The sequence below is a fragment of the Sander vitreus genome, chromosome 20 (genome assembly GCF_031162955.1).
Source record: "Sander vitreus isolate 19-12246 chromosome 20, sanVit1, whole genome shotgun sequence".
In the NCBI taxonomy this organism is placed as follows: domain Eukaryota; kingdom Metazoa; phylum Chordata; class Actinopteri; order Perciformes; family Percidae; genus Sander; species Sander vitreus.
In genome coordinates this window covers 3,127,976-3,154,521 of record NC_135874.1, presented here as the reverse complement: position 1 = coordinate 3,154,521, position 26,546 = coordinate 3,127,976, and the positions used below count along the sequence as shown (strand labels likewise).

Here is a 26,546-nt window from a genome sequence, read left to right as displayed (position 1 = left end):
CTACCAGAGACACAGAGGGGATAAACAGGATCACGCAGCAGTGGAGAGTGACCTTACGTCAATAAAGCAAACTCCTAACTGTTCAAACACAGATTGCCTGGCTTCAATACCACTTTAATGTTTGTGCAAACGACACAGCTCGGCTTCTAATGTTTCACCTTTGATGCTGCCTCTAATCTCAAATTTTCACTGCAGATCAAATTTCCCATTTACCATTTGTTCACACCATCTGCTTTGCCAAATACATTCAAACCAAATTTGATTTCAATACAAAACTGCAGCAAAACCAAAATAAAAAAGCTCCAGGAATTTTTTTTTTTTTATATATATACTTTTGGCGCCCATAATTAGCACAGTACAACAGGTATCACAGTCTGGACCGAGGCAGTAGCCGTGGACGACTCCATAATTAGGTCATTGTATTTAACACATGCATTGACGGTCTCCATTAGCAACTCAGATTAATCAGGCCAGAAGGGGAGACCACTGTTAAGTAATCCATCACACTTTATCGATAACAAGTGTAGTCTGGGAGGACACACACACACACACACACACACACACACACACACACACGATCATGACAACTTACACAGACACACATAATGGAGATTTTTTTTAAAGTAAATCTTCAAAAAGTACAACAAAAATTCAAAGTGTGTTTGAAAAAGAGGAGTTCTGTGTTTTTCTCAGGTTCGGCCACAACTACCACAAAGACAAAAGAAAAGCGCTGCTGCAGTGCATTCTGGGGATTTGAGTCAATATGTACAGCCCGTGGAATGATAACGTACCAGTTTTTTTGTTTTGTTTTTAATTTACACACATTATCAGCTCCTTTCTTTCCTGCAGCGACGTCCCATCCAGTGTGCCGGTCTAGCAACGTGACTACCACACCGGGATGTTTTGAAACAGATCAATACTCCCACTCGTCCGTCTTCATGTCCAGGTAGTTGAGAATGTTCTGGGCAAACTTCACGGCCTGCTTCCGCGCCATCTTGGTGGTCTCGTCGCCCTGCGGGTCCACGGCGTCCAGCGCCAGCAGCTGTTTGGTCAGCAGCTCCTCGAGCATCATGTAGCTCTTGTCGAGTCGCTTGCCGTCGAAGCCCAGTGCCTGGGCCTGGAGGTCCGAGAGGCTGCCCAGGACCAGCCACACGGCCCGGTGCGACGGGTGCTCGCTGGGGCCCGGCTGGCGGCGGGCCAGAGCCTCGCGCAGGTCCAGGAAGGTGATGATGGCCTGGACCTCCACCACGGCGCGGCGGCGGGCCTCCCGGATGCACGGGTTTCTGCCCGTGTCCACCTGGTCCAGGTGAGTGAGCAGGCTCTGCAGCTCGGCCTTGGGCCTGAAGCTCAGATCCCCCATGATGCAGTGCCGCAGGACGCCGTCTCGCAGGTGGGAGACGTGAGCTCGCACCGCCTCAATCTCACGGATGGAGTTGTTCTGCCCCAAGTCGTACCTGAAGAAACAGAAACACTGAGTCACTGCTTCAAAAGGTCTTCGACGTCAACCACAAACTGGAGCTGCAGGAAGATCAAACCTGTAATATACATCATTACTAGCTGTAGTATCCCAATCAGCACAGTTCTAGCTAGGGATAGTCTAATTCTCGGCCCTGGACGATTATCAGGCCGATTTTTGGCAGTTTGTAGATTATCTGTATCTGTGTTGTATTTGCCGGATAAACAAAGTTAATGAATTAAAAAGTGTTGTACTTTGGCTCGGCTACAGCTCTGTGTCTGTCCCTCTGCTTCTGTTTCTCTCCCCACTGAGCCCGACTTAATGCCCCCCCCACCAACACGACTCTCTGTTACTGGCTATTATGTTGAAAGTTTCTCATTATTAATATTAAGTAATTGCTTAACCCTTGTGTTGTCCTCTCATTGACCATGCAACTTTTTGTTTTTCTGGGTCAAAATTTTAAATTAAAAAACGCTTTTTCCAACATTTGTCACTTTTTCAATGTTCTTTTATCAATTTTGTTAAATTGTAATCAATGCTATAACATTTTATAAAACACCCAAATTCAATGAAAGTAGTGAACTTTCATTTTCACTGTAAACGCATATTGGTTCCAAATATCGGTTATCTGTCTCATTAACTACTAATAATCGGTATCGGCCTTGAAAAACCAGTATCGGTCGATCCCTAGTTCCAGCACCCAAGTATTAGTACTAATACAGTAGGTCTGGGTGACATTTTCTTCGTGAAAGTTTCTCCTGCCATCATAAGGTTTAGGTGCAGCACCTAAGCCGAATGAATGTTTCTAAAAGACTTTTCTCAGATCTAATGATTGCAGTTTTGCAGACTTCTTTAGCAAGTTTTGTCTTTAAGCTTTTTTAAGTGTTCTTTATGTATTATCTGCTCTAGCTTTTTTAACTTTTTAGAAACAGATATGGAGATAATAACGGTCCAAAGTGATGTGAAAAACAGACGCAAAACTACCACAAAGGGACACAAACTGACTACATAGAGACGCCAAATGACCACAGAGACCCAAAACAACCCCAAAGAAAACAAAAATGAACAAAAAGAGACACAACGCGACTACAAAGAGACACAAAATTGCTTTTTTTTTATTATTGAAAAGCGTAATATTTTCTTGAGGAAGGACGCCTAAACTGGTTTTCTATATATATATATATATATATATATATATATATATATATATATATATATATATATATATATATATATATATATATATATATATATATATATTGTAACATTGGCAGACTCACGATGGACAGTTTAAAAATAAAAGCATTAAAATCGATGCAGCAGAACCAGAAATATTGTCTTTTTTTTTTATTCCACACATTCTTCTTCCTTGTCAAAACCTGGAGCCTAGCCTACATTACCTACAATGCAACACGGCTGGAGACAGATAGTTTAGTTGAAGATTCCAGTGTGTTATGCTGGTAGCAGCTAATGCAGCCCTGAGCCACAAAAAGTTTTTATTACAACTTTTTTTTACTTATGCAGTCGTACTTCCGAAACACTTGTAAACTGATGTGTGATGATAATGATGTGTAAAATCAGTGGAGTCCCCCACCCCGTAGCTAGTTTTTCAGCTAACAAAATTAGCTTCTTGATATTTGAATGAGTGAAATGATTTGCACCAGCAGGGAAAATGTCTGCAGTGTGGCGCCAGCTGTGCCAAGATGAGGCTTCTGTAAGCAGCCCCGCCACACCAGCCAGAGAATCACAGTTAATACCACCAAAATAAAAGCATAAGTCAAGTAGCATCATATTTAAAAGGTCCTATGACATGCTGCTTTTGGATGCTTTTATATAGGCCTCAGTGGTCCCCTAATACTGTATCTGAAGTCTCTTTTATATAGACCTTAGTGGTCCCCTAATACTGTATCTGAAGTCTCTTTTATATAGACCTTAGTGGTCCCCTAATACTGTATCTGAAGTCTCTTTTATATAGACCTTAGTGGTCCCCCTAATACTGTATCTGAAGTCTCTTTTATATAGGCCTTAGTGGTCCCCCTAATACTGTATCTGAAGTCTCTTTTATATAGGCCTTAGTGGTCCCCTAATACTGTATCTGAAGTCTCTTCTATATAGGCCTTAGTGGTCCCCTAATACTGTATCTGAAGTTTCTTTTATATAGGCCTTAGTGGTCCCCCTAATACTGTATCTGAAGTCTCTTTTATATAGACCTTAGTGGTCCCCTAATACTGTATCTGAAGTCTCTTTTATATAGACCTTAGTGGTCCCCTAATACTGTATCTGAAGTCTCTTCTATATAGGCCTTAGTGGTCCCCTAATACTGTATCTGAAGTCTCTTTTATATAGGTCTTAGTGGTCCCCTAATACTGTATCTGAAGTCTCTTTTATATAGACCTTAGTGGTCCCCTAATACTGTATCTGAAGTCTCTTTTATATAGGCCTTAGTGGTCCCCTAATACTGTATCTGAAGTCTCTTTCATATAGGCCTTAGTGGTCCCCTAATACTGTATCTGAACCTGTGGCCTTGACCAACTGCCATGCTTCGCTCGTTTGCAAGCCATGATGTCTCTCTCTCTCTTTCTCATGGGTGGGCCAAATTCTCTGGGTGGGCAAAGCAGAGAAAGGGGAGGTAACCTTTCCCCTTATGATGTCATGAAGGGAAGATTCCAGATCGGCCCATCTGAGCTTTCATTTTCTCAAAGGCAGAGCAGGATACCCAGGGCTCGGTTTACACCTATCACCATTTCTAGCCACTGGGGGACCATAGGCAGGCTGGGGGAACTCACATTAATGTTAAAAAAACCTCATAAAGTGACATTTTCATGCCATGGGACCTTTAAAGCCATGGTATGCTCAGGAGTCCGTAGGTACTATAACAAATCTATTGTAGAATTCTAATTTAGAAAGGCATTATTTTTTATTCTGGCTGGTCTTGCAAGCAAATAAACATTAAAATAGATTTTCCATTCCATTAAAGATGTGTTTATTTTTAGTGCATACTGTATCAACCAAACTTAATCAAACAACCTTTTTCCTTCACTGTAATTGAGGCCCAAAACTAGGCAGCACAAAGAAAAACATGTGAATGGAGTGGTACTTGAATCAGTGCTCGAGTCTGCTGTTCTACATAATAGAGAACTCGGTAGGCGTATTACTGTCATCAGTGCTTCTCTGGTGATGTGAGTCTAATTCACTCCTGAGAGTGCACAATGATTCAAATCAAAATGTTCTCCTCCAGTCTACCACCCAGGCTACTGGTGATGTGGGGTAACATCAGCTACACTCACTGTAAGGACGGCACAGTGTAGACTTCATACTTTGAAATGTAGAAAATGTTAGTGGTATTTCCTGCTGAAAAAAAATTATGTAAATGAACATCTGCACTAGAGCCGAAGCCATTGGTATACAGAAAATAATCGGGATAATCTTCTATCATTGTCTTCTTTCTTTTTTTAAGCAAAAGCGCTAATAAACCTTCTAAATGTTGATAATGTTGCTATGTAGTCTCCAATGACAGTACATTAAATATATTTGGGTTTTAAACTGGTGGTTACACAAAAACAAGACATTTTGAACCCTTCGTCTTAAACTCATTTTCTGAATTTTCATAGACCAAAACGATTACTCGATAATTCAAAGAATTAGTTGTAGCCGTGATCCATCCTTTGAGTGATGCCTACCTGCGCGTGTCGTCTCCTTCCACCTCCAGATCCAGATGTTTAAGCAGCCCGTTTATCTCCTCCACGACCTGTTTCCTGTAGTTGCGGATGGCTGCGTTCCCGGAAACATCCAGAGCGTCCAGCTCCACCTGCATCTCAGTGAGGATTCGGGACAGGTGGGTGCAGCTGTCCCGGCCGCTCAGGCCCATCAGCAGCGCCACCAGCTGACTGCGCGCCACACTCACCTTCACCATCACCTGGTTGATGCGGTGCACGGCCTCGTGGGTGTCCCCCGACAGCGGCAGGGACAGGGTCTGCTGCTGCGTGCGCCCTTCGATCACGTCCTGCACGGCACACATGCGCGTCAGCGCCCGGTAGCGGGCCTTGCGAAGCGGCACCCGCCCCTCGGTCTTGACTTGGGTCAGCCGCAGTACGATCTCCTGCAGGGCGTCTACCAGCTCGTCGTTGATCTCCGCCACGCCGCCGGAGCGCTGGGGCGCCACCACGCGGTCGTCCACCAGCTGCCGCGCCTCGTTGCTCAGCTCCTCGATGGCCACGCGGGACGGATGGGTGGCGTTCTCCTCCAGGTAGCGCAGGAGGCCCTCCACCTCCTGGGCCGCCCTCTTGCGCGCCCCCTGCAGCTCCGCCTTCCCCTCCGTGTCCACCTGGTCCACCTCCAGCAGCAGCCGCGTCAGCTCGCGCTCCAGCCGCTTGTAGTCACGGTCGTTTTGCAGGCCGCTGAAGGTGCAGACCTGAGGGCCCAGAGACGCCACCTCCTTCTGCACCTCGTACAGCCGCATCATGGCGGGGTGCTGCGGGTGGTACGGCTGCTGCTGCTGCTCCATGGGATGTTGCTGCTGCTGTGGGCCGCCATGGTCCATCCTCTTCCCACCATCAAAGGGCTTCCCAAACAGGCTGGGGAAGAATAATAAAAAAAAAAATAAAAAAAAAAAGGTAAAGAGAAAATAAAAATAGGAAGCACGAAAGGAGAGTCAGAACAATAAGCAACAATCCAGAGCAGAGCCTCAGCAGAGCCAACATTGTTGTTTACTGGCCAGAATGACTGGATTACTTCAAAAGTTTCTTTTCAAACTACTCCCAGCCATCATTGGTAGAATAGGACCTCAAACTAATGTCTGGATCCCTGCCAAAGCAGCGGGCATAAGGAAAAAACCTTGCAACCTCCGCCAAACATTCAAATCTCCACCAACTCCGGAAAGAAATTAACGACAATGTTGGATGTAAATGCTATTAGCCCTGTTCTTATGTGCTACTTAATATGTAAATAATGTGTGTTGGTAACAAAAGTTTGATTTTTGTAAATCTTTCTCTGCATCTTCAGTGGGGAAAAAAAGCAACAACATTTCTGCGCTTCAGTTAAAACATAGACCCTTGTGATAGAACCACAATGGCTGTAATGTTGCACTGGAGACAGTCACCCACTGGCATCTAAAAAAAAACCATAAGGATAAAGTGCTGTATCTCCAATTTGCAGGCAGGTCTGTCATCCTTAACATGTCAGAAATGCAGCCTGGGTTCTAAAGAGTTATTAAACATGAAATATAATCCATTTTAAGTGCGAGCAATCCCGACGCTCTACCACTGTGCTGTCACTTTGCAGCTTTCTGCTGGTCTCCAGAAATGTTAACCAGCCTCATCTATCTGGAACTTCCTCTTCATTGGGGAAACTCAACCTGCCATGTTCAATTTGTTGCAGGTTCGGTTTGTAAAAAAAGGTTTGCTCCTAATTCCTTGTGGCCTTTTCGTCAAACTGTAACTGATAGTTACTGAGCAATCCTGGATTTTTTTAAGCCGATACTTGTATCAATAATAATAACCCCCTTTCTTAAATAGGGGGTGCACGATTCAGAAAATGTCCCGATTCAATATCGATTTTTAGGCTCAAGATTCGATTCAAAAATCTATTTTTCGATTCAAAAACTATTCTCGATTAAAAAAAACGATTCACAGTATGTAAAGGTAGTTTTACATAAAACTTCTCCCATGTGATTGCCGTAGACATACAATTTAAAAGAAAAGAAACAACAAATTAAATGTAGTTTGATATTACTTTTGCAACTAAAAACTGTAAATACTAAAAAAGTATAAAATAAAACCGTTAAATAAAAAGAGCTTTTGGTTCAGAGTTGGGTGGGAGTTTAGAGCATTGAAAGAGAGTGCGTTGGTTGACTGGCATGTTGGGTACTTTAGGTTGTTGTTGGTCCACGTCTTTAATGTTAATCTCTGGGTGATGGCGTACCATGCGAGTTCGCAAGTTTGTCAAAAATACTTAACTTTCGCTTTGCAAAGCCTGCATACAGCATGAGTCCTATCTGTCTTCCCCTCGAGGTTGTAAAAGCCGAAATGTGCCCAAACTCTCGCCTTCAATGAGGATGGAGCAGGTTGAATAATTCTCTCCGTGAGGTTTGCCATTGTTTGTCAAACTTTTAACCTGAAGAGGAAGGCTAAATAATTCAGTGCGTTTTAGATTGTGTTGAGTTACTTTGTTTAACTGGTTTAGAGCCACTAAATCAAAACGGTACATAGTATTAATAAGCGGAGTACTTGGATGTCAATACTAGAAAATGGGGAAAGTACCTGAACTTTCTGGAGGGCTCCTAAGAAGCTTTGTGCGGGGGAGAGACGTGTATGGTGGGCTTATGGTGTTGTCATTTATGCATATGTTTATTTGGTTTATGGTGTAGTGTCTATTTTGATACTTTTTTGTTGAATGGTCTTGAATATTGTAGTTACTGTGACATCTTTTCTTGATATTTGTCTGGGTGGGTGGTGGTGATGACGGAAGGGGGATTTGTTGATGTTGCCAGTTGTACGTTTTGTATTTAAAAAAAAAAAAAAATAATAATGTTAATCACAAAAAAACAAGCAGAGTACTATGGCACAATGCCCCCACATCCATAAACAGTGCTATAAACAGCCTGTTAGACGCTGTAAATATGTCCCTCTAATGACTGAACTGTGATTGATATGCGAGTAAAAACGTCTTTTCTTGACTTTTTTCTTATTAGATTTAACTCCAGATGAATCACATGAAAACCCAGTTTAAGACAAGGCAAGAAAAAATGCCCACATAATATATTCATATGAAATCCGTACCCCTTACAAATCATGTAAGAAAATGAATGAGGATAGCCTAGATTTCGTCTCGACAAGAAGAACGCCCACATGACAACCATTCAGAGTATAGCTGAGCGTTTCTACCAGGCTCCTCGGCTGACATGGTGGTGATATCTCCACGTAAACGGGATCCAAACGGCCAATCAGGCTTCAAATACTGAGGACACAAACTGACCAACACTCAAAATATGGAAACAGTTCAGTGAGTGTCCACACTCGTGTAGTAAGCATGTCAAAGTGTGTCACGAGCTGAGAAATGTATTCCCAATTCAACACTACTTAGAATAGAATTATATGTCTTCAGCACTTCTTAGTCGGATTAATAACAGGATTCCCTTTTAAGCGGCTAAATTATCTTTTGAGCCAAAAGGCCAAAGATTTACTGACTTCAGCTTCTCCAGTGTGAGGATTTGCTGCGTTCTCCGTTTGGAATCATTGTAAGACTGAATATGAAACAAGAAATCAGGAGCCGTCACCTCAAGGCTCTGGAACTTTTCACATTTTATAGGACATTTTATAGACTGAACATAATACATATTCGTGAATAATCAGTAGTTGCAGCCCTAGTTCTCAGATATGTCAGGACCTTGAGGTAAAGACAGTTCTGCCTCTGGTGTTGTATTATACAGATCATCATCAGTAGGCTAGTTTTAAAGAGAAGGGTGTGTCAGTGGGGCAGTCATTTGCCTGTCTTTGTAGTAATTTAGTCTTATTGTAGTCATTTTGCATCATTTTGTAGTTTTGTGTCTTTTTGTAGTAATTCTGCATCTCTTTAGTCATTTTGCATATCTTTGTAGTTGCGGGTCTCTGTAGTTGTTTTGCATCTTGGTGTTGTAAGGCGTCTTGTTGTAGTTTTGTCTATTTGCAGTCGATTTGCATCTTTCTAGTTGTGTTGTCTCCTTATAGTTGTTTTGCATCTCTTTGTAGTTGTGTTGTGTCTATTTGTAGTTGTTCTGCATCTCTCTGTAGTGATTTTGTGTCTCTATTTGGTGTGTGTCTCTTTGTAGTCGTTTTGCATCTTTGTGTTGTTTTTGTTGGGTTGTAGTTGTCTCTTTGTAGTTGCGTTGCGTCTATTTTCAGTCTTGTTGTGTCTCTTTGTCTTTTAGAAACCCTTTGCAGCTGATCCAGAAGTCTCTCATGCTGCTGTTGGTTCAAAAGCTGCCCCTGAACTTCACTTGACACTGGAGATGAGGTGAGGCTGTCTGACTCCTGTGCAAAGCCTGCTGCCATTACAGATCCACACTGACACTCCTGAGCAGAGATACTATACAAAATACTACCGCAAAATATACAAATGTTATAGGAAACCATCATAGGAAGTCTGAGACAAAAAATTTTAAGCGGAGGTATACTATTGTTCTGGTTTAAACTGCTTTACTAATTTTACTGTATTTGAATGCTGTGTGTAGCTGTAATATGAAGGGAAAAATAAACACATACTGGATTGAACTAGGTTGGCAGATGATATATATCAAAATACTTTGACAGGAGCAAAAAATCATGATCAGGACATTACTACCCTTTAACTGAACTCTCAACATTAATGTTAGCAGTCATGCACACAGAGGCTCTGACCCGGAGCACCCCAGGGCTGCTGCCCCATCAGTAATTCATCCATAATCACAATGTAAACCTCTAGCTTGAAATGATGAACCACCTCCAGCATTCAAATATATTATATCAAAGAAAAGGAAAGAGAGAGAGAGAGTAGTAAATTCTTCCTATCAATCTACAAACAGCCACATCAAAGACCCTAACTATATCTGCATGGTGAACAGTAATACTCAGGATTACGATAAGGACCGTACGGTTGTAGTTTTTGCAACAGAACATGGCTCAGGGGAGAAGGTTGCATCATGAGACAGGCTGTCATTATCAGCCGAGGTGCCCTAAAAGCATGATGTGATTGTTGCATATGAACACAAAGCCCACAATATATTGCCATGTTATCCACAGCATCAATAACACATATTGGTTAAACAGGATCATGTTATCAGCATTCCCTAAAGTACTTTTATGTAGGAGGGAGAGGGGATGGGCATTCCCAGAATAGTGTATGGACGCATGCCGGCGCCAGAGCTTACAAATCGGAGTATTTATTAGGATAATCTCAGCAAAATCCACTCCAGCCTGGCAAAAACAGCTCATCCCTTAATTTGATCCAAGAGAGACAAGAAAAAAAAGGGAGTCTGATGTGATGAAGCTAAGAATAGGTTTGCTAGTAGGAATCTTCCCTCCCATGAGTCACACAGCATTAAGAACAGAGGTAAAAAATGAAACACCAAAATATGTTTTACGTTTCAGACTACCTTGACATCTGCAAGTGTTAATTGTAAAAAAATAAATATTTTAAAAAGTCATTTAGGGAATGCTGATAACATAATCCCGTCTATTCCAGTAAGTGGTATTGATGCTGTGGATGACAAAACATCATATTGTGGGCTTTGTGTTCATATGCAACAACCACATCATGCTTTCAGGGCACCTCGGCTGATTATGACATTTTTTTTGTCTTTGTCTTTGCAGATGACAGGAGGTAACATGCAACGACCAACCCCCAACATCCTTGCTTTAAATGTTCCCCAAAACCGTCCAAGCACCTTCCTGCATGGCTGCATGCACCGGTCCTGCACGGCTTTGCGCATTATGTCACCATGCAAAATCCTATTTGGCACAGCTGGTTGCGAAGGTATCTGCCCTCCTGTGAGACCGATTATCAGAACCAGCACATGACGCACCACACCTCCGGATTCACACAAAACACCTTGAAGCATCTCCTGTCAGCTATATCCTGTGTGTCTCTCTCTGTGTGTGTGTGTCTCTCTCTCTCTCTGAACTACACACACACGCACACACAGAGCATTATTTCTCACCTTTTCAAAACTCCGAATACATGCGCGCACATTTCTACGGATGTCTGTTTCCATCGGCCACAGCAGGGCGGGTCGTGGAGCAAAGTGGCATCCAGATGGATAACCCCCCTCAAAAAAATAAGAGCGAGATTTCGGTGGTACTCCTCTGGTCAGCTTCAGCACCTAACGACCGACCGAGCGAGCGAGCGACTGACTGACTGACTGCGGTTGGGCTGGTGTCGCCCCTCCCACACACTACCAGAGGGGCTTCCTCCGCCGTCTCTCGCTTTTAAACAACTTACTTTACGAAATGATATCTTACTGAAACTTACAGATTGTTTTATTTGTAATAACCACTTTGGCTCCAACAAAGCTGTAACCGAACACTGTTTTCTCCGACATGTCCCTTTTGTTGCTACTGATGATGATCATCACCTGACTCGGCCCCACCTTTTGGCCGAATAACTCCAGCTTTTGGGGATTTTAATATAAATACACCGCTTTGTCACTTTAATAGTTCCACCCTTAACTCACCTGCATAGCCAGCGTACAGCCATCTGAACTGTTGCGGAAAAGTGCGCACCTCCCCTGATTAATGCTAAACATTAGCTTACCTAGCTAACGTTACCTTACTTTCCAGCTCACGCGTACGAACTAACGCGGAGTTTCTCTTCGCTCCTTTGGGGGGGGGGAGATAAACCAGTTTAACCGGTGTTTGTTTCTCTCGACGAATACAAAATGTTAATCGGTGTTTAGCTGACGTGTATTAAATACACATCGACGTAGAATGAAAAACATTGACGTGTCATTTTGCCCGTGATAGACTTAGCTATTTTTTGACGTCGTGTAAGTTTTGGTCGTCCAACATGGGTGTGCTCCATTTTATCCTGTGGCCGTGCCGTCTGATACGTAGCGGCTAGTGCGGGTGTCGTGCTCAAGTGCCCTTAAAAAAAGTAGTATATACTTCCTTCCTTCTATTTTCCTTGTCAGATTATAACAGTAACAGTAATTACTTATCATCACATACATCATTGGTGCCAAGCCTGTATAGCATTCTACCTGTAGCCTATTTGATCGTAATAGAGCATCTTTGTTATCATAACCAACGATCAAACTGTTAATGATGTTTAAAAAAAGACTAATAATAAAAAAATCTTTCTATATTCCTTTCCCTCTGTTAGGAAGTGTGCCCCTTACCTGGCCGCTGGAGCACGCACGCATTCAGTGAAGGTGGACCTGCATTACGCGTTGATTTTACCTAAAGAAATGAAAAATAGCAATTTGTGGATGGTTTATTTCATCGTTTTAGTATTGTTGCTTTATCAACGAGGTTTTGCAAAGTAACAAATGGCTCACTTAAAATGCATCAAAATAAATGTTTTTTATTCTTCTGTACGTGTTATTGAACTTTGTATTCATTACACTGATACCTTTGGATACTGTTGTACATTTTTGTTATACTCCCCCTCCCTTACCCTAGGTAAATAATAATAATCATCATCATTATGACAATAATTCGTTCCATTTATATAGCGATTTTCATAACACAAAGCATTCAAGTGAATGGGAAAGTGTGTATAAACTTTGACTGGTACTGTACCTATGATTAAAAAAAAAAAAAATGGTTTCGAAGAAACCCCGCCCGACTGGCTCAATCAAGGGCTGCGCCGGTAATATTTTGGAGCCCGTCCTTTCATTGTGGGAGTGACCAGAAACGGCTGTGCTCACGCAGAAGGACACCAACATGAACTCACGTAAAGTACTCACGTAAAGTACACTGTTGGATAATGTTAACACCGGGATACTCTGCTCTGTAACGGCTACTGACTCTCCTTCAAACTGCAGTTTAATTTGGGTTAATTAAAATGGCGTCCAAAGCAGCAGCAGCAGCAGCAGCAGCGGGCTGTTTAACATGGAGGGTGTTCAGTCCTTTTACCCTCCACGCTCCATGCAGTTTATCAACACTGAATATTCGGCAGTGCAGCTCCAAACTGCCAACCCAACCGGACAAAACACCAAAGGTTCGTACAGTAAATCATAATACGTCGTAAAACATACTGAATATAAGAGCTACCATGTTGAATATTCGACTTACAGGAAGTGTTACCGAGGTCCTCGGCAGTTCATTTACAATCACACCAGCGTGTGTGTGTTGCCATGGTACTGTCTGTTGCTGTGGTGGTTGCCAAGTTTTCATTTTATACGCATGCATATACAAAAAAAAAAAAATTCAATACCACAATGTAAAAAATACTAAAAATATTAAAAAGTACAAAAGCAATATAACAATATACCAACAGTAAAAAAGTAACGTTGCTCATTATGCAGAATGGCCCCGAATCATAGCCTATGTATTATGTTATTGGGTTATATATTGATGCATTAATGTGTTCATCACTTTAATGTAGCAGCTGGTAAAGGTGGAGCTTGTTTAAACATTTTAATACTGCTGGTAATCTTAACCTATACTAATACATGCTCATTTATTTGTTTGTTATATTTTGTATTAATCATCCAAATCTGCAAAGTAACTAATTATGCCAAATAAATACTACTTCAGTACGTAGAGTAGTTTATTAGTTACATTCCATCACTGACATACTTCAGTAGAGTATGACCCTGTGTTAAAAAAACTGCATATTTTTTTACAACCATTACCTAAATTGCAAACTAATAACCCTCTGACCACTTTAATAATAACATTGACATGAGTTCAGCTGGCTGTACGGCGACTCTGACTGAACCAGTGTTAGCAGTGCAGTTGTTCTACCCATAGATATAAATACGTTTATTTATATATATATAGGCGTAATTTAATTATTTTGGAGTCAAAGAGTTTAAATGCTGTGGCAAGCAAATATTTGTTGTTAACGTGCATGATTCCTTAAAAAAACCCATCCCGAAACATGAGTGATGTTTAGAATCTTCAGAAAGTTTTGAACAATACAGCAGATTCACTATTTAGTCATACTTATATTTACATGAATAAAGACATTTGCATGCAGAAAAGGCCCAAATTAAACAGTTCACCAGAATGCAGGAAATGAAGCGTTTGATGCTCAAAGTTTCCTGGGGGACGACCACCAGACACCCCAGTTATAATTTGTCCCCCCCTAATGTTAAAACAAACGTTTTCTGCTAAATAGGTGGAGAATTCAACCCCCCCCACCATGTTGAACCCTTGCGTATATTCAGTAAATATATATATATATATATATATATATATATATATATATATATATATATATATATATATATACGTTTCTACCTGTTTTTGGTCTCTGAGTCCTGCTGCATCGTGTTCTCTGGCTCGCTGCTCGCCTCATCACACAGTCTGCTTTGGAATGATAAGCAGGTTCCTGTTGCTCAGCTGTTTATTTAATCCACGTGACCTCCGTCTGTTTCTGTGTGTGCAAAACCTCTACTGTTTACTCCAGAGCTCTTCAACAGGGGGTCTGGGACCCCTAGGGGGTCCTCAGAGTTACTGCAGTGGGGCCACTAAATTATTGTTAAACCTAAATTGTCTTAATATGAATCAGACATATAAAAATCAGCCTATCTGTGAAAAACAACAACACTGATGATAGGCTTACTGGCCCATAGGTAAGGTAGTCTCTAAGATAGCCATCCACAGATCCAGTTCATCCTAAACATGTATGTTTAACATTAAAACATGATTTAGATTTTTTTTTGATTTAGATTTAGTGGTTCGGGCATCTGGTAAGGATGCCCCCTGGGCGCCTCCCTAGGGAGGTGTTCCAGGCACGTCCCAGCTGGGAGGAGGCCTCGGGGGAGACCCAGGACTAGGTGGAGGGATTATATCTCTAACCTGGCCTGGGAACGCCCGGGATCCCCCCAGTCAGAGCTGGTTAATGTGGCCCGGGAAAGGGAAGTTTGGGGGTCCCCTGCTGGAGCTGCTACCCCCGCGACCGACCCCGGATAAGCGGATGAAGATGGATGGATGGATGGATGGACATGATTTAGAAAATCATGCCAACAATTATTATATTATTAATAGCTTAGTATTCTATGCATTAAAAAGGTATGTATCAAGGCTTTAGGCCACCCACACGTTGTTTAAGGCCCAGTTTAATATGCAACATCATTTTATACAATATATAGTAGGGGGTCCCTGATCCGTCTCTCTCAGATAAAAGGGTCCTTGGCTTAAAAAACGTTGAAAACCCCAGGTTTACTCAGCTTATGCAAATTCAACTCTTCAGTTGACTGATACAGCTCCTGCAGAGTGGCACCCTGGCCTTCAGTCTAGGGCTGCACGATATGAGGACAATATCTAATTGCTATTATTTTGACTGGTATTGCGATATGGTTCACAATATTTGTGGGAATGATCCTTTTTGTATCATTATTCTCATTTTCATTGAAATTAAAATTATTATAGTGTGGTTTTTGTGAGGGATATGATTTGAAGGCTGGGACGTCTGCAGCACCGCAATACTTAATTTAAAATGGTTTAAACTTTATTTAACTTTTTAGTGGGAGAATAGTTTTTCCTTCTTCTTTTTTTCTCCGCTTTATTTTACTTTTAACAACAAACCTCCAACTGAACAGTTGGCGGTGGAGATGCATTGTGGGTAATGTAGGCGCCAGGTTTTGACAAGGAAGAAAAACGTGTGGAAGTGTGAAGAGACGATATCGCCAGTTCTTCTGCATTTATTTTGATCCCTTTTTTTTAACTGTCCATCCTGAGTCTGACAGTGTTATAGGAGTGCAATGCTATATCTGTGGAGCTCTCTTTTTAAAGATGTTAAGCTAGTATTCTGCTAAAACACAACAAACTGGTTGTTGAATTAAAAACAATCGAAAGGAAATCATTTCCAACATTCTTTTATTGAACAAATTGAACATTGAATTGAATATAAAAGGCACCGCTAAAAAAGAATGACAGTTATATTTTAAAGTGCAGTTTTCTGCCGATACTTTCTTTCAACTAACACAAAAAATGTCCCACCTTTTCGCGATGTGTATAGAACAATATTATCGTTTTTTTATAAATATGATAATATTGTGCGGCCCTAACGGCATCTCAAATGACTTTGTTTTTATTGTCTACATAGAGATCTGCCTTCAGACCAGCAGCCAGCTCCACACACGACTGGATCGGTCCACCCAACCCTCTTTCCAACCTGCGGCCAATCGTGTACCACGTCCCTGGGAACGAATCGGAGCTGGAGAAACGTCTGAGACACCTGAGGCAGGAGACGGAGGACTGGAACCACGACTTCTGGACCAAGCAGAACATCAGCTACAGCAAGGTGGAAGTGTTTTTTGATTCAGGACACTGAGGCAGTGTATATATGCAAAGTTGTGTTTACTAGCCATGGAGCCACTTACTGGGGCATGGAAGGGAGGCCCGGGGCGCCCTGGAGGTCTATACCCAGCCATAGAGCCACTTACTGGGGCTTGGGAGGGAGGCTGGGGGCCCTGGAGGTAATCTAAACTTCTGCTGCACAGAAGTAATGCATTTAAAGAAAAAAGCAGCAACTAATGATTACTTACTTATCTGTTAATCTCTAAATGTTATTCTATAAAGTGCAGGAAAAGGTTTGAAGAAAAAAAGTCCCAGAGAACCAACTGATGTCCAAAATATAAAATAACCAAACATCTTATTATTTATGATGTTAATAAAAACAAAAAGGCAACAAACCCTCAGTGGATGTTTGGGATTTTTGCTCAAATAGTGGAAACGATCAATAAATTATCAAACGGTTGTGGATTATTATTCCGTCGATGGATCAGTCGGCTAATTGACTCATTGATTTAACAGTTATATAAAGAAGTTAGGGCTGCACAACATACCGTTTTTTTATCGCCTTGACATATCGCAAAAAGCACACACAAGATTTTTTTTATTAGTTGAAAGAAAATCTGTAGAAAATTGTGCTGCGTTTTATATTCAATTACATTTTCAGTTGGTTCAATGAAAGGATGTTGGTAATGCTTTCCTTTCATTTGTTTTCAGATTGGCAGCCCTAAAAGAAGTACCACGTTTACTGTGTACATGTTTAGATAACAGAATGGTACAGAGCGAAGCCTCTAATCAGCAAACATCCCCCCCCTCCTCTGCCGGCTCCAGAGCTGCTGACCTCTGCAGAGCCTCCACATGTGGAAGTGTCAGTGAATGGTAGTGTCCTCTGCATGATGAGCTCTCATGTACAGCATGTACGTTGTTCTTTCCACCAGCAGAGAGCAGCATTGCACCACAAAGCTTTGCCGTTAGGTCAGAGATCTTCAACAGGGGGTCCCGGGCCCCTAGTGGGTCCTTAGAGTTCAACAATTAAAATGTCTTAACATTTAATCTAACATGTTTTTAGCAAATATAAATCTTTTTGTGGGAAAAAAAAAACCCCACATTGATTATAGGCTTACTGGCCCAAGTTAATCCTAAGGATTCACTGTGCCACATGTATTTTTAACATTAAAACATGATTTATAAAATCATGCCAACAATTATTTAATAGCTTGCTATTCTATGCACTAAAAATGTAGGTTTAAAGGCTTTAGGCCACCCACATGTAATTGTAGGCCCAGTAATATGCAACTTTTATACTGAATTCTATATAATATAGGTAGTAGGGGGTCCCTGCTCCGTTTCTGTCTCAGTTAAGGGGTCCTTGGCCTAAACAACGTTGAAGACCCCTGCATTAGGTGTCAACAGGTGCAGTAGTAGACCTTAGTATCCCCTTTCTTATTCCCTTCTTGGTTATATTCAAAACTTGGTGAGGAAATAAATACCTTGAGTTTGATGCTATTTATTGAGCAAAGATATTTCACGTGTTACTTTTTAAATGTTTTGGTTTGTGTATTCTAGAAAATGGTTGTTATACTTTTGCATAATAGGGGTTCTGTCTACGCCGCCTAATCTGCGACATAATGAATGGTCATTCAAGACTGGTCTGATGCATTTGTTTCACATTTCCAATTTAAGTTCAGTGCTATACGGCCACTGATAGAAAGGAAAGGAAAGACAGGAAAACTGAGTTGTCTTAAATGTGAATATTTTTGTTGTGTGCATCAATTTGTTGTTGACGTTTTCTGACTCACTTAGACCAACCCTGTTGTCCCTGTTGATTTGCTGTCTGTATTCAACCTGGGTCATCGTTGTCTTTTTGTTTGTGTTGTAAAATCTAAAGAAAGAAAACTAATGAAACATTTGTATGCTCTCTGCAGGAAAAAGATGCGTTCATCTTTGCATCACTGAAAGCAAAAGGCTTGACTGTGCGTGATGAGCAAGGTGAGGACCTGCAGCTTTTCTACATCTATTAAAAGTGGAAACACTCCTGCGTACAAGATGAAATGCTTGATTAGAATTAAGAAGAAAAGACTACTGCATGCTTTTGCAAATGTATTCACAATCTGTGAGCCAGTTTTGTCTGTCAGGCCGTGTTAGAGATTAACCTAAAAACTGAGCGGTCAGGTGACGTCAGTTCCTCCTCCTGTGTGCACTGAATAAGAAAGCTTTTACGACGTCGCAGAGAGTTTCGGTTGTTTTTCACCCAGAAAGCTTCGGGCTGCAGCCGGCATTCACACAGCTCCCTGGTTTTGCGAGACCCACCGAAGCCTGCAACATTTGTCTTGATCTTTATTTTTCTGTCCTCCTTCCCTCTCTTTCCTTGTTTCCTTTTTTCCTTCCTCCCCTTTTTATCTCTGTCTCCTCTCCTTCTCCTTTATCCTCCCTCATCACCTCTTTCCCTCCATTCTTCATTCCTCTTCATCTCCTTCCCTCTGTTCTTCCTTGCTTCCTTGCTTGCTTTATTTCTCATCTTTTTACATCTATTTACTCTCCTCCACCTCTTTTCTCCCTATGTCCCCCTTAGCCTTACTTCCCTTTCTTCCCCCTCACCTACTTCCCTCCTTCTGTCTCCTCTCCTTCCTCTTCATCTCCTTCCCTCTGTCCTTCCTTGCTTCTTCCCTTGCTCCCTTCCTTCCTCACTTTTTTGTTATATCTGTCTCCTTTCCTCCTCATCTTTTCTCCCTCACCTTCCTCTTCACCTCCTTCCCTCCATTCATCTTTTCTTCTGTCCGTCTGTCTCCTCTCTTTCCTCTTCATCTCCTTCCCTCTGTGCTTTATTTGTTCTCACCTCGTCCACCCCCTTGCCCCCCCCCCGTACAAAACAAACAAAAACAGCACAAAAATGACATTTTCATACACATTGATGTCATGACATGTTATGTAACATCAGGTGATTTTAAAAAGGAAATTAACAGTATCTTTATGAGAATATTAAGTTTTTCCCCTGTGTCCCCCACCCACCCGCCCCCCCTACCCTCAGGACGCCGCCGGGCCCTGAACAGTGAAGAAATGGCGGTGTTTTACAAAAGCTTCCTGGAAACAAACAGACTACGCCATGCAGATTATAACAAGTGAGTTGTTTTGCAGCTGGGTATCTCCCAGGGTGCTGCTGGGTCGGGGGGGGGGGTACATCTCCCTCCACGGGAGCTGTGGGCTGAAACAGACTCATATATACTGCACCTAGAGAGCAACAAACATCGCAGCCTTTGAAGAGCTTTCTGTGAATTAGCATTACAAAGTGGCTGACTTGTTTTTAGCTCAGTGAATCCTTCATAAAGAATGACGTTCACTGCCCACACACATCACCTCCGCAACTGCTTTTCTTTTCTTTTCTTTTTCTGCGTGTGAGAGTTACACTCTAACTTTTGATTTGTGTCCGGGTTATTCCCGTTATTGTCTTTAGGGCTGGGTATTGTCCAAAAATCTTCCATACCGGTACCAATACTGTGACTTCGATACCAGTTCCTAAACGATACTTTCTACAATACCAAATTTATAAAACAAAAATAAATGACACCATTACACATTACGGCCCAAATCTTTTAAATTTATTTTTCAGCTCCTGCTACATGAGCCCCGTCTCTGTGTACCTGTATTAGATCTTGGTAGAAGCATGCTGCGTGCTTATTGGCTCACTGACGCGGATGAGATTTACTACTTATGGATTGAAATTGAATGACGAGGCATTTTTCGATACTCGATACTTCAGAGGCGATCCGGTCGATGCCTAAAAAGTATTGAATTCGGTACCCAGCGCTAATTGTCCCAGGTTAGCATAAATCAAAGGAATAACATTTCTTCCCTCAGGTATTATTGCTTTCTTGGCTCATTCTATTAACCACATTTATACGAATGTACTTCCAGTACAACAACCCTTTATTTAATTATTGCATTTGCATTTGCAATTCTACATTTACTCACACTAATTTCCGTATTGTTCATGTTGAAGGTTAGCAGCTACTGTAGCATCATAAATGATGTGGCCATTAGATTAAATACTATACAATGCTTCTAGAAAAAACAACAACAAATCAATCATTTACAAATCTAAAATGATTTGTTTTTGTATTTGTTAAATCATACTGTACTACTGGATTGAACACACTTCTTCTAATTCTCTTATATTTCTCATGTTCAGGGAATGGTACCGACGTAACTTCACCATCACCTTGCTCATGGCCCAAGTCGCCCTAAAGAACATGTGGAGGACTGTTACTGAAAGACACAGCAGCAAGAAAAACAGCTCTCCTACCACAGATAATAAATAATGTATTCACCCACCCTATACTCTTTGTTTGCACTGCTTTGTTGTGTACTTCTGTCATTCATTTGTGTTTCAAGGAATTAGAAAACTACCTCTCATATCTGATGAAAGATTTACATCTCGCTTTTGTCATTCCCAGGTAAACCACAGCTGAAACAACCCCTAAAACATGTCGTGGCTGCATTGCATCTGCATCTGTTGAGACAGTTGATGGTGGAAAAATGATAATGATGAAGTATATTTTGATGCTAAGATTTAGTAATTAAGATAATGAATAATTATTATTCCCATCACAAATACTGTTAAAGTTCTGAATTCAGTTAACTGAATTCAGAACTTTAACTGTATTTTTAAACTGGGGTATTAGTACTTTTACTTCCTCCACCACATTACCAATACTTTTTGTGTTTACTGGTGAAGTGTTGATTTAATAAATCTGGCAACTCAGTTTGCACCACAGCTTCCCCTTTAATCCGGGCAAGGATGACATCATTACCGAGGAAGAGGGGGGCGCCGGGTAACGCCATTTTCACGCACCGCGCAGTCAGTCAGTCAGTCATCCAGCCAGTGGACTAGCGAGCTGTCATCTTCACGGGCGACTAGTCAACTTTTCATTTAGCCCCATGAAGCCCCTATCAAGTTAGTTTTACGGACTTGTTCCTGCCATGGAACCAAAGGAAAACAGACTTTTCTTGTATGGCTCCGAGTAAAGCCAGTGTTTTGACAGTTAGGTGGCTAGCTATGTAGCTAGCTGGTCATCATAAACGGCGGTTGATGCAGTGAAGCCCAGCGTCAGTCGGCAGAACATATTCCAGCCGGACACAGTTTGGAAATTGTGTTTTATAACTTAAATATTTTTTTTACATTCATCGGCAAGTGTTGTCTGTCAACGCAACAACACCTCCATTCAAAAAAGACGTGATTTAGACGGTAAAAAGGCGAGGCAAAAGGACGTTACGGTGAAGCTACATTGGCAACGGATGTTCCAGAGAACGGTAAGAATGGCTCCGTGTATTTCTTGGAGTTGTGTCATTAGCCAATTAACTACTTTCCCGGAAATATCCGTGTTGTTTTTAGGTTTCATCTGCTCAAACAACAAGCATTTGAATTTCTTTAGTTTTTAATAGGATTTAAAGGATAGCCCCATTTGATGTGGGGTCCGTGTTTACAGTACAGGTGAATAGGGAAAACATTTGAACTAATATCACCATGAAACTTACCCAGTTGATTACTTGCCTTAAGACAATATTTTTTTGTATTACAAGTTTTCTGAAATCTTGTTTAAATATGCAAATTAGATATGTTAGAATGGATAAAGCCAGGTTCACACTTATTGTTTCATTTTGTTTACATATTAGAGTCAAAGGTTTTTACAGGGAATTTTGGACATCTTTTTATCACTCCATAAATCAGAAAATACTATCAACAGCCATAAAAAGAATACATTTTCGCCGCGTTTTAGGTATACGATGTTACATTAATCAGGCTATGAATGATATATGAACAAACCCCTCTGTAAAAACCTTCAGATTATAGATATGAATGTAACTGCAAAGTTTGGTGTATGTTGAAATCTCCATTTTGGGGAGATTACTGGCTCAGAGTATGAGAACAAATCTTTTTAAAGATATGGATGGGAAAATTCATACATTTTGCAAAACACTTGAAGTGAATAGGGTAAAAGTTAAAACTAATAGTTTCACTATGAAAACTTCCCTTGTTGATTACTACTTGCATTAAGACAATTGCATTACAAGTGAATGAGGCATTATCTAATGCTAACTTTTGGTGTATTTAGGTGAAATCTACAGACGCAAATAAACCAAGTGTAATAACCTAAACTTTTTTTCCTCTAGTCTGAAAGAAGACATGTTATGGAAGCAAAAAAGCCCCAAACCTCAAGGAATCAGGAATTATACATTCCGAAGCACATTGACAGTCACTGAGAGTGCTAGCTCAGAGTTAGCACTGTGGTTAGTCTGTGACAGGGAGGTATTGGCTAACTGGTTCTTCAGGTTAATCCATTTGTAAGCGAGATAGCTGGGACAAAGCAGCAGGAACTCCAGGGGCATGGACACGACTGAAACATGCCTGGAAGGTGCACTTGGGCCACTGCAGCACCCAAAAGTAGTTGGATGTCCCTTTCATTGATATTCCGAGCGGGGCTGAAGGCTGTGAAAGCTGCCTGTGTTTGGGGAGACCGCTTCAGAGGGACAGTGGATCTCAGTGTGGGACCCACAGCTGGGAAACCAAAAAACACTGGGAGGTGTCTATGAATATCTGAGATTTAGGACACAATATCGCAGAGTATACGCTGCATGTCAGAAATCTCTCAGGAATATTTGTGTGTATTCCTGCGAGTTGTGTTTATAGCCTGCATACTCTAATGTTTCACATTAAAGTCCCCTGCCCAAAGGGCTACTCATGACAACCTGCAGCCAGGCTAACACCCCTCTGCACTCCTGGGACAGCTTGTTGTTGGCTTAGAACATCCCAGAAGGTTTCGTGCGTCGACCTTTTTATAGAGTTCTTACTCCTGGCGGGAAATGATAATTGTGTGTAATAAATGTGTTGTCGCTGCAGATTTAGTTGTAATGCTGCAGGTGAAGCATGTAAACCGGCAAGTGAAACGTAAGGCCTGCTGAAACACTGCAGATGTAGTACATTTTTATTCTACTGTAGTGTACTTTTACGTATGGTACTTCCAGCAGGTAATTATGAATTTAATATTTAAACATTTGCCCAGCCAGGATTTAAGGATTCCTTAAATTCTCTTGTACTGTACCTTATACAACTTGGCATTTCTGTAATTTCTTGTTACTTATTGGCCGACGGATGGATGCCTGTATTGACATGCGTTCTGCAATAAACAAATCTAGGCTGACTTGTTGACCGTTTAGCTTCTAGAAAGAAATAGGCAACATTTGTAAAAAATTGTCATATTTTAAACAGATTTCCTTAATTTATGGCTCTTTCATAATGGCTCTGGCTAATTTGAATAGTGTCAATTTGAAATGATATCAGCTGTGAGAAATATCTGGTTAAAGAGGCACAGGAATACGTAAGGCCTCTCCGTCTCAAAGTTCTGTTTCAACCTAGTTTTTAGTCTTAAAACCTGAAACTTAATCTGTGCAGAAGCAACTTGTATATCAAAGTCAGTGTCTATATAAGAAGTAAATCCACTATATTGTCTTGGTATCTTCCAACCTTCGGGGGGGGCAAGGAGTGGTGTCACTACTGTCTCTGTAGATCAGAGCATCCTAAACTACTTCACTGAATAAAACTATTAATTTCATCTCTTGCCCAAGGCTCGCTCATAGAAATATATATATATATAGAAAAGCAGTTGCTCTTCATGTCATGTGATGGCTAACCAGAAGTGAGCCTGCGACTCATTTCAGGAGATGACATGGTTGAACAGCAACAAAATAAGTTACACAGAATAGGGTAGTTATCTTCCGCCGTTGGGTTAATTTAGAATAAGATGTTTTCAGTTTTCAGCATTATCCTTGTGTTGCCTGTAGAAGTACATCTGTCCATTATTGATACTAATCGTACTGTTATTTCCTGTGTTTCAGCAGTGCAGAGTCATGTCTCGTGACTGTCTGATGTGTTAACCCTTTTTCATGGTCCCCAAAGCAAATAGCTAATTTCCTCAAATGATACATTATAACGGCTGGATAGTTGAGTAAGACTGAAGAAATAGTGAAATCAAAGACTGCAGCAAGTTGAAGATCACAGAAAGTGCAAAAGGAACAGCACAAGATATAGGCTACGTAAACAACCATGATCATTTTAAAGCGGCTTTAATCAAAGGATCACTTCACTACTTCTACTTATATCTGCAGTTCCCTCCAGCTCTACAGACATTTATCCCATTTTTAAGCTCATTGTTTTTATTTTTCTGTGCTGTAACTTTACCGTTTGGTTCACTCTCACCACTCTCATCAGGGTCCATGTCGCAGCAGCATGCAGCTGTTTGCAGGGAAAAAGCTCTGATAAAGCCACTTTACACTAGCTGCCAAGCACCAAACGATAGAAAGGCAAAGTTAGAAACTAGCTGGGGAAGAAAGCGGAACGTTTTGCAATGAAAAAGCCAAAACAGAGCTCAAAGAAGAGTGAACACTGGACTTAAAGTTTTTAGGGCCAGAGACACGACTCCAAATAAATGCTAATGTCGTTCCATCTGTTGCTTGTTTCTGCTCCCACGTGGCCAAAAAAATCAGTTATTGCAGGTTTAAAGTGTCAATCTTTGAGAGTGTTTTGTTAAAGTTTATATAGTGATTTTCGATAAACTTAGTTTTTGTCTGTCTTCGGTGCTCAGTGCTATTCTGTTTTCTGCACTCGACTGTGGGTTGCACGCTTTGTTTTTAGCTGTTGTAGACGTAACGCTGGCGTAATAAACTACCCTAACCAGTTCCTAAAGCTATTTATACCAGACAAACTTATCATCAGTTTGCGAGTAGCAGAGGTTTAAAATCGCATCGACAGGATACAGGTAGAACGGAGAGAGAACAGCCAAAACAAACAAACATTTATAAAAATAAAAATGATCCAGTAAATTTAACTTGCTCAAGTCCCAGCTCTCATCTCATCAATGACTATCAGCCCACACATTGCTGACAGTGCTGCTCTTCCGGCTGCCGGCTCAGTCCTCATGCAGGAAGCCCCCCCCCCCAATTATACCCTACCAGCCTCCCCACTGCCTTATATCACTGCCTTAACCCGCTTACATGAAGAGCTGCAGTGTCCCCAATCGCTCCACTTCAAGCCAGCCATTTACATTTCAAAAGTTAACATCAGAAGTAGTTTTCTGTGCCTTTCCCTGTGGTGCTTTGTGCTCTGAGACTCATCTGATGCCAGAAATAAAAGGCTGTTGGATCGGAGCAGGACAAAAAGGCTTGTGCTGTCACTTTCACTTCTGTATTCCACAGCCTGCAGTGGCAGTTGTTTTCTGCCTTTTTTCTTTGCAGTTTGGGTGTTCCCAGTGGTTTAAAGTTGACCTTGCTCTGTGTCGTTGGGGTATAAAGCAGTAATTTCTGATTGATGTCCATGTTCACCGCTTGGCCCTTTTCAAAGGAGCCAGTTCAACTTTTTACATTTTGAAGGATATGCGTCTTTCCCTTTTAAGCTTTGCAATAAGATCTACTTAACAGTTTTTCAGCTCATTTACATCAGCGAGGGACGTAGAGGCAAGTAGTTAACTGACATAATGTGCATTTTCCTAATTAACTGATTGATTACTGGCAATTATTAATTTCGACTCCGATAGGTATGAGTATTGTAACAGATGATATCATTTGTTGTGTCTCATGTAGAGTCACTTCAAGTTAATTTCACTGAAATCTCTGTACAGCTCTGCTCACCTGGAGCTGCTGTTTTTCCATCTCTCTCCTGCACACAGTTTCCTGGCTAGCTGTCAGCTGATAGGCTGTGTGCTAGTTGCCGAGTCACATGGAGAGATCTAGCTATAGCCCTCCCGACTCGTCTGCTCCGAGTGGTCTTCAGATGATGATGATGTTTTTTTTCTTCCACAACTGAAATTTGAATTCTGAGGCAGTTCAGGACAAATCTGCCAATCTGTCTTCACCTGGTACCGTATCATAGCAGTTCTATACGCAGGTGGGCAAGCTGGTTCAACTCATCATTTCATTACAAGATTCAGGATAATGTAAAGTCAGTCTTCCTCCAGTGTTTCATTTCTGTATTTTTCACAGCCATAGCTGCAGTTAAACAAAACTCCAGCTGGTATTTCTGTAATTATCTGTTTCAGTTAGATGTGCTTGCAGAGATTTGAGGAAGCTCGCTACAAGTGCTATCGAAGCGCTCAGTCATAATCCTCTTAAGTGTGTGTGTGTGTGTG

The 26,546-nt window shown here is 41.3% G+C and overlaps 3 protein-coding genes across 10 annotated transcripts in view; 2 read left to right on the top strand and 1 right to left on the bottom strand.

The window, feature by feature from the left end:
* Positions 1 to 97: 97 nt before the first annotated feature.
* Positions 98 to 14,451, bottom strand: bag5 (BCL2 associated athanogene 5). Of its 4 annotated transcripts, XM_078278294.1 has the most exons (4): positions 14,374 to 14,451; positions 12,303 to 12,363; positions 5,137 to 6,030; positions 98 to 1,454 (listed from the first exon to the last, which is right to left on the bottom strand). In XM_078278294.1, the coding sequence occupies exons 3-4, from the start codon at positions 5,994 to 5,996 to the stop codon at positions 914 to 916; spliced, it is 1,401 nt and encodes a 466-aa protein (XP_078134420.1). In that variant the 5' UTR covers positions 5,997 to 6,030; positions 12,303 to 12,363; positions 14,374 to 14,451; the 3' UTR covers positions 98 to 913. The 4 variants fall into 4 exon arrangements, with proteins under 4 accessions (XP_078134420.1, XP_078134418.1, XP_078134419.1 ...); XM_078278292.1 differs by lacking the exon at positions 12,303 to 12,363 and having other exon boundaries at positions 14,374 to 14,417; XM_078278293.1 differs by lacking the exons at positions 12,303 to 12,363; positions 14,374 to 14,451 and adding an exon at positions 11,640 to 11,959.
* coa8 (cytochrome c oxidase assembly factor 8) lies at positions 12,791 to 23,567 on the top strand. 2 transcript variants are annotated; one of them, XR_013503685.1, is made up of 7 exons: positions 12,791 to 13,126; positions 16,184 to 16,381; positions 18,297 to 18,360; positions 19,400 to 19,490; positions 20,558 to 20,688; positions 20,823 to 21,678; positions 22,540 to 23,567. XR_013503685.1 is itself a non-coding variant. In XM_078278295.1 (5 exons), exons 1-5 carry the CDS (start codon positions 12,971 to 12,973, stop codon positions 20,685 to 20,687), a joined length of 639 nt encoding a protein of 212 aa, XP_078134421.1. In that variant the 5' UTR covers positions 12,791 to 12,970; the 3' UTR covers positions 20,688 to 20,706. The 2 variants fall into 2 exon arrangements, 1 of the variants encoding a protein (XP_078134421.1); XM_078278295.1 differs by lacking the exons at positions 20,823 to 21,678; positions 22,540 to 23,567 and having other exon boundaries at positions 20,558 to 20,706.
* The window catches only part of klc1a (kinesin light chain 1a), a 51,489-nt gene continuing 46,529 nt past the window's right edge, over positions 21,587 to 26,546 (top strand). For 3 of the 4 annotated variants that reach the window (XM_078278288.1, XM_078278286.1, XM_078278289.1), the window contains exon 1: positions 21,587 to 21,678. The gene's annotated coding sequence lies outside the window, so the exon portion shown is untranslated. Of the gene's footprint in view, positions 21,679 to 26,138; positions 26,306 to 26,546 lie in introns of those variants that run through there. The other variant, XM_078278287.1, reaches the window with a different exon arrangement.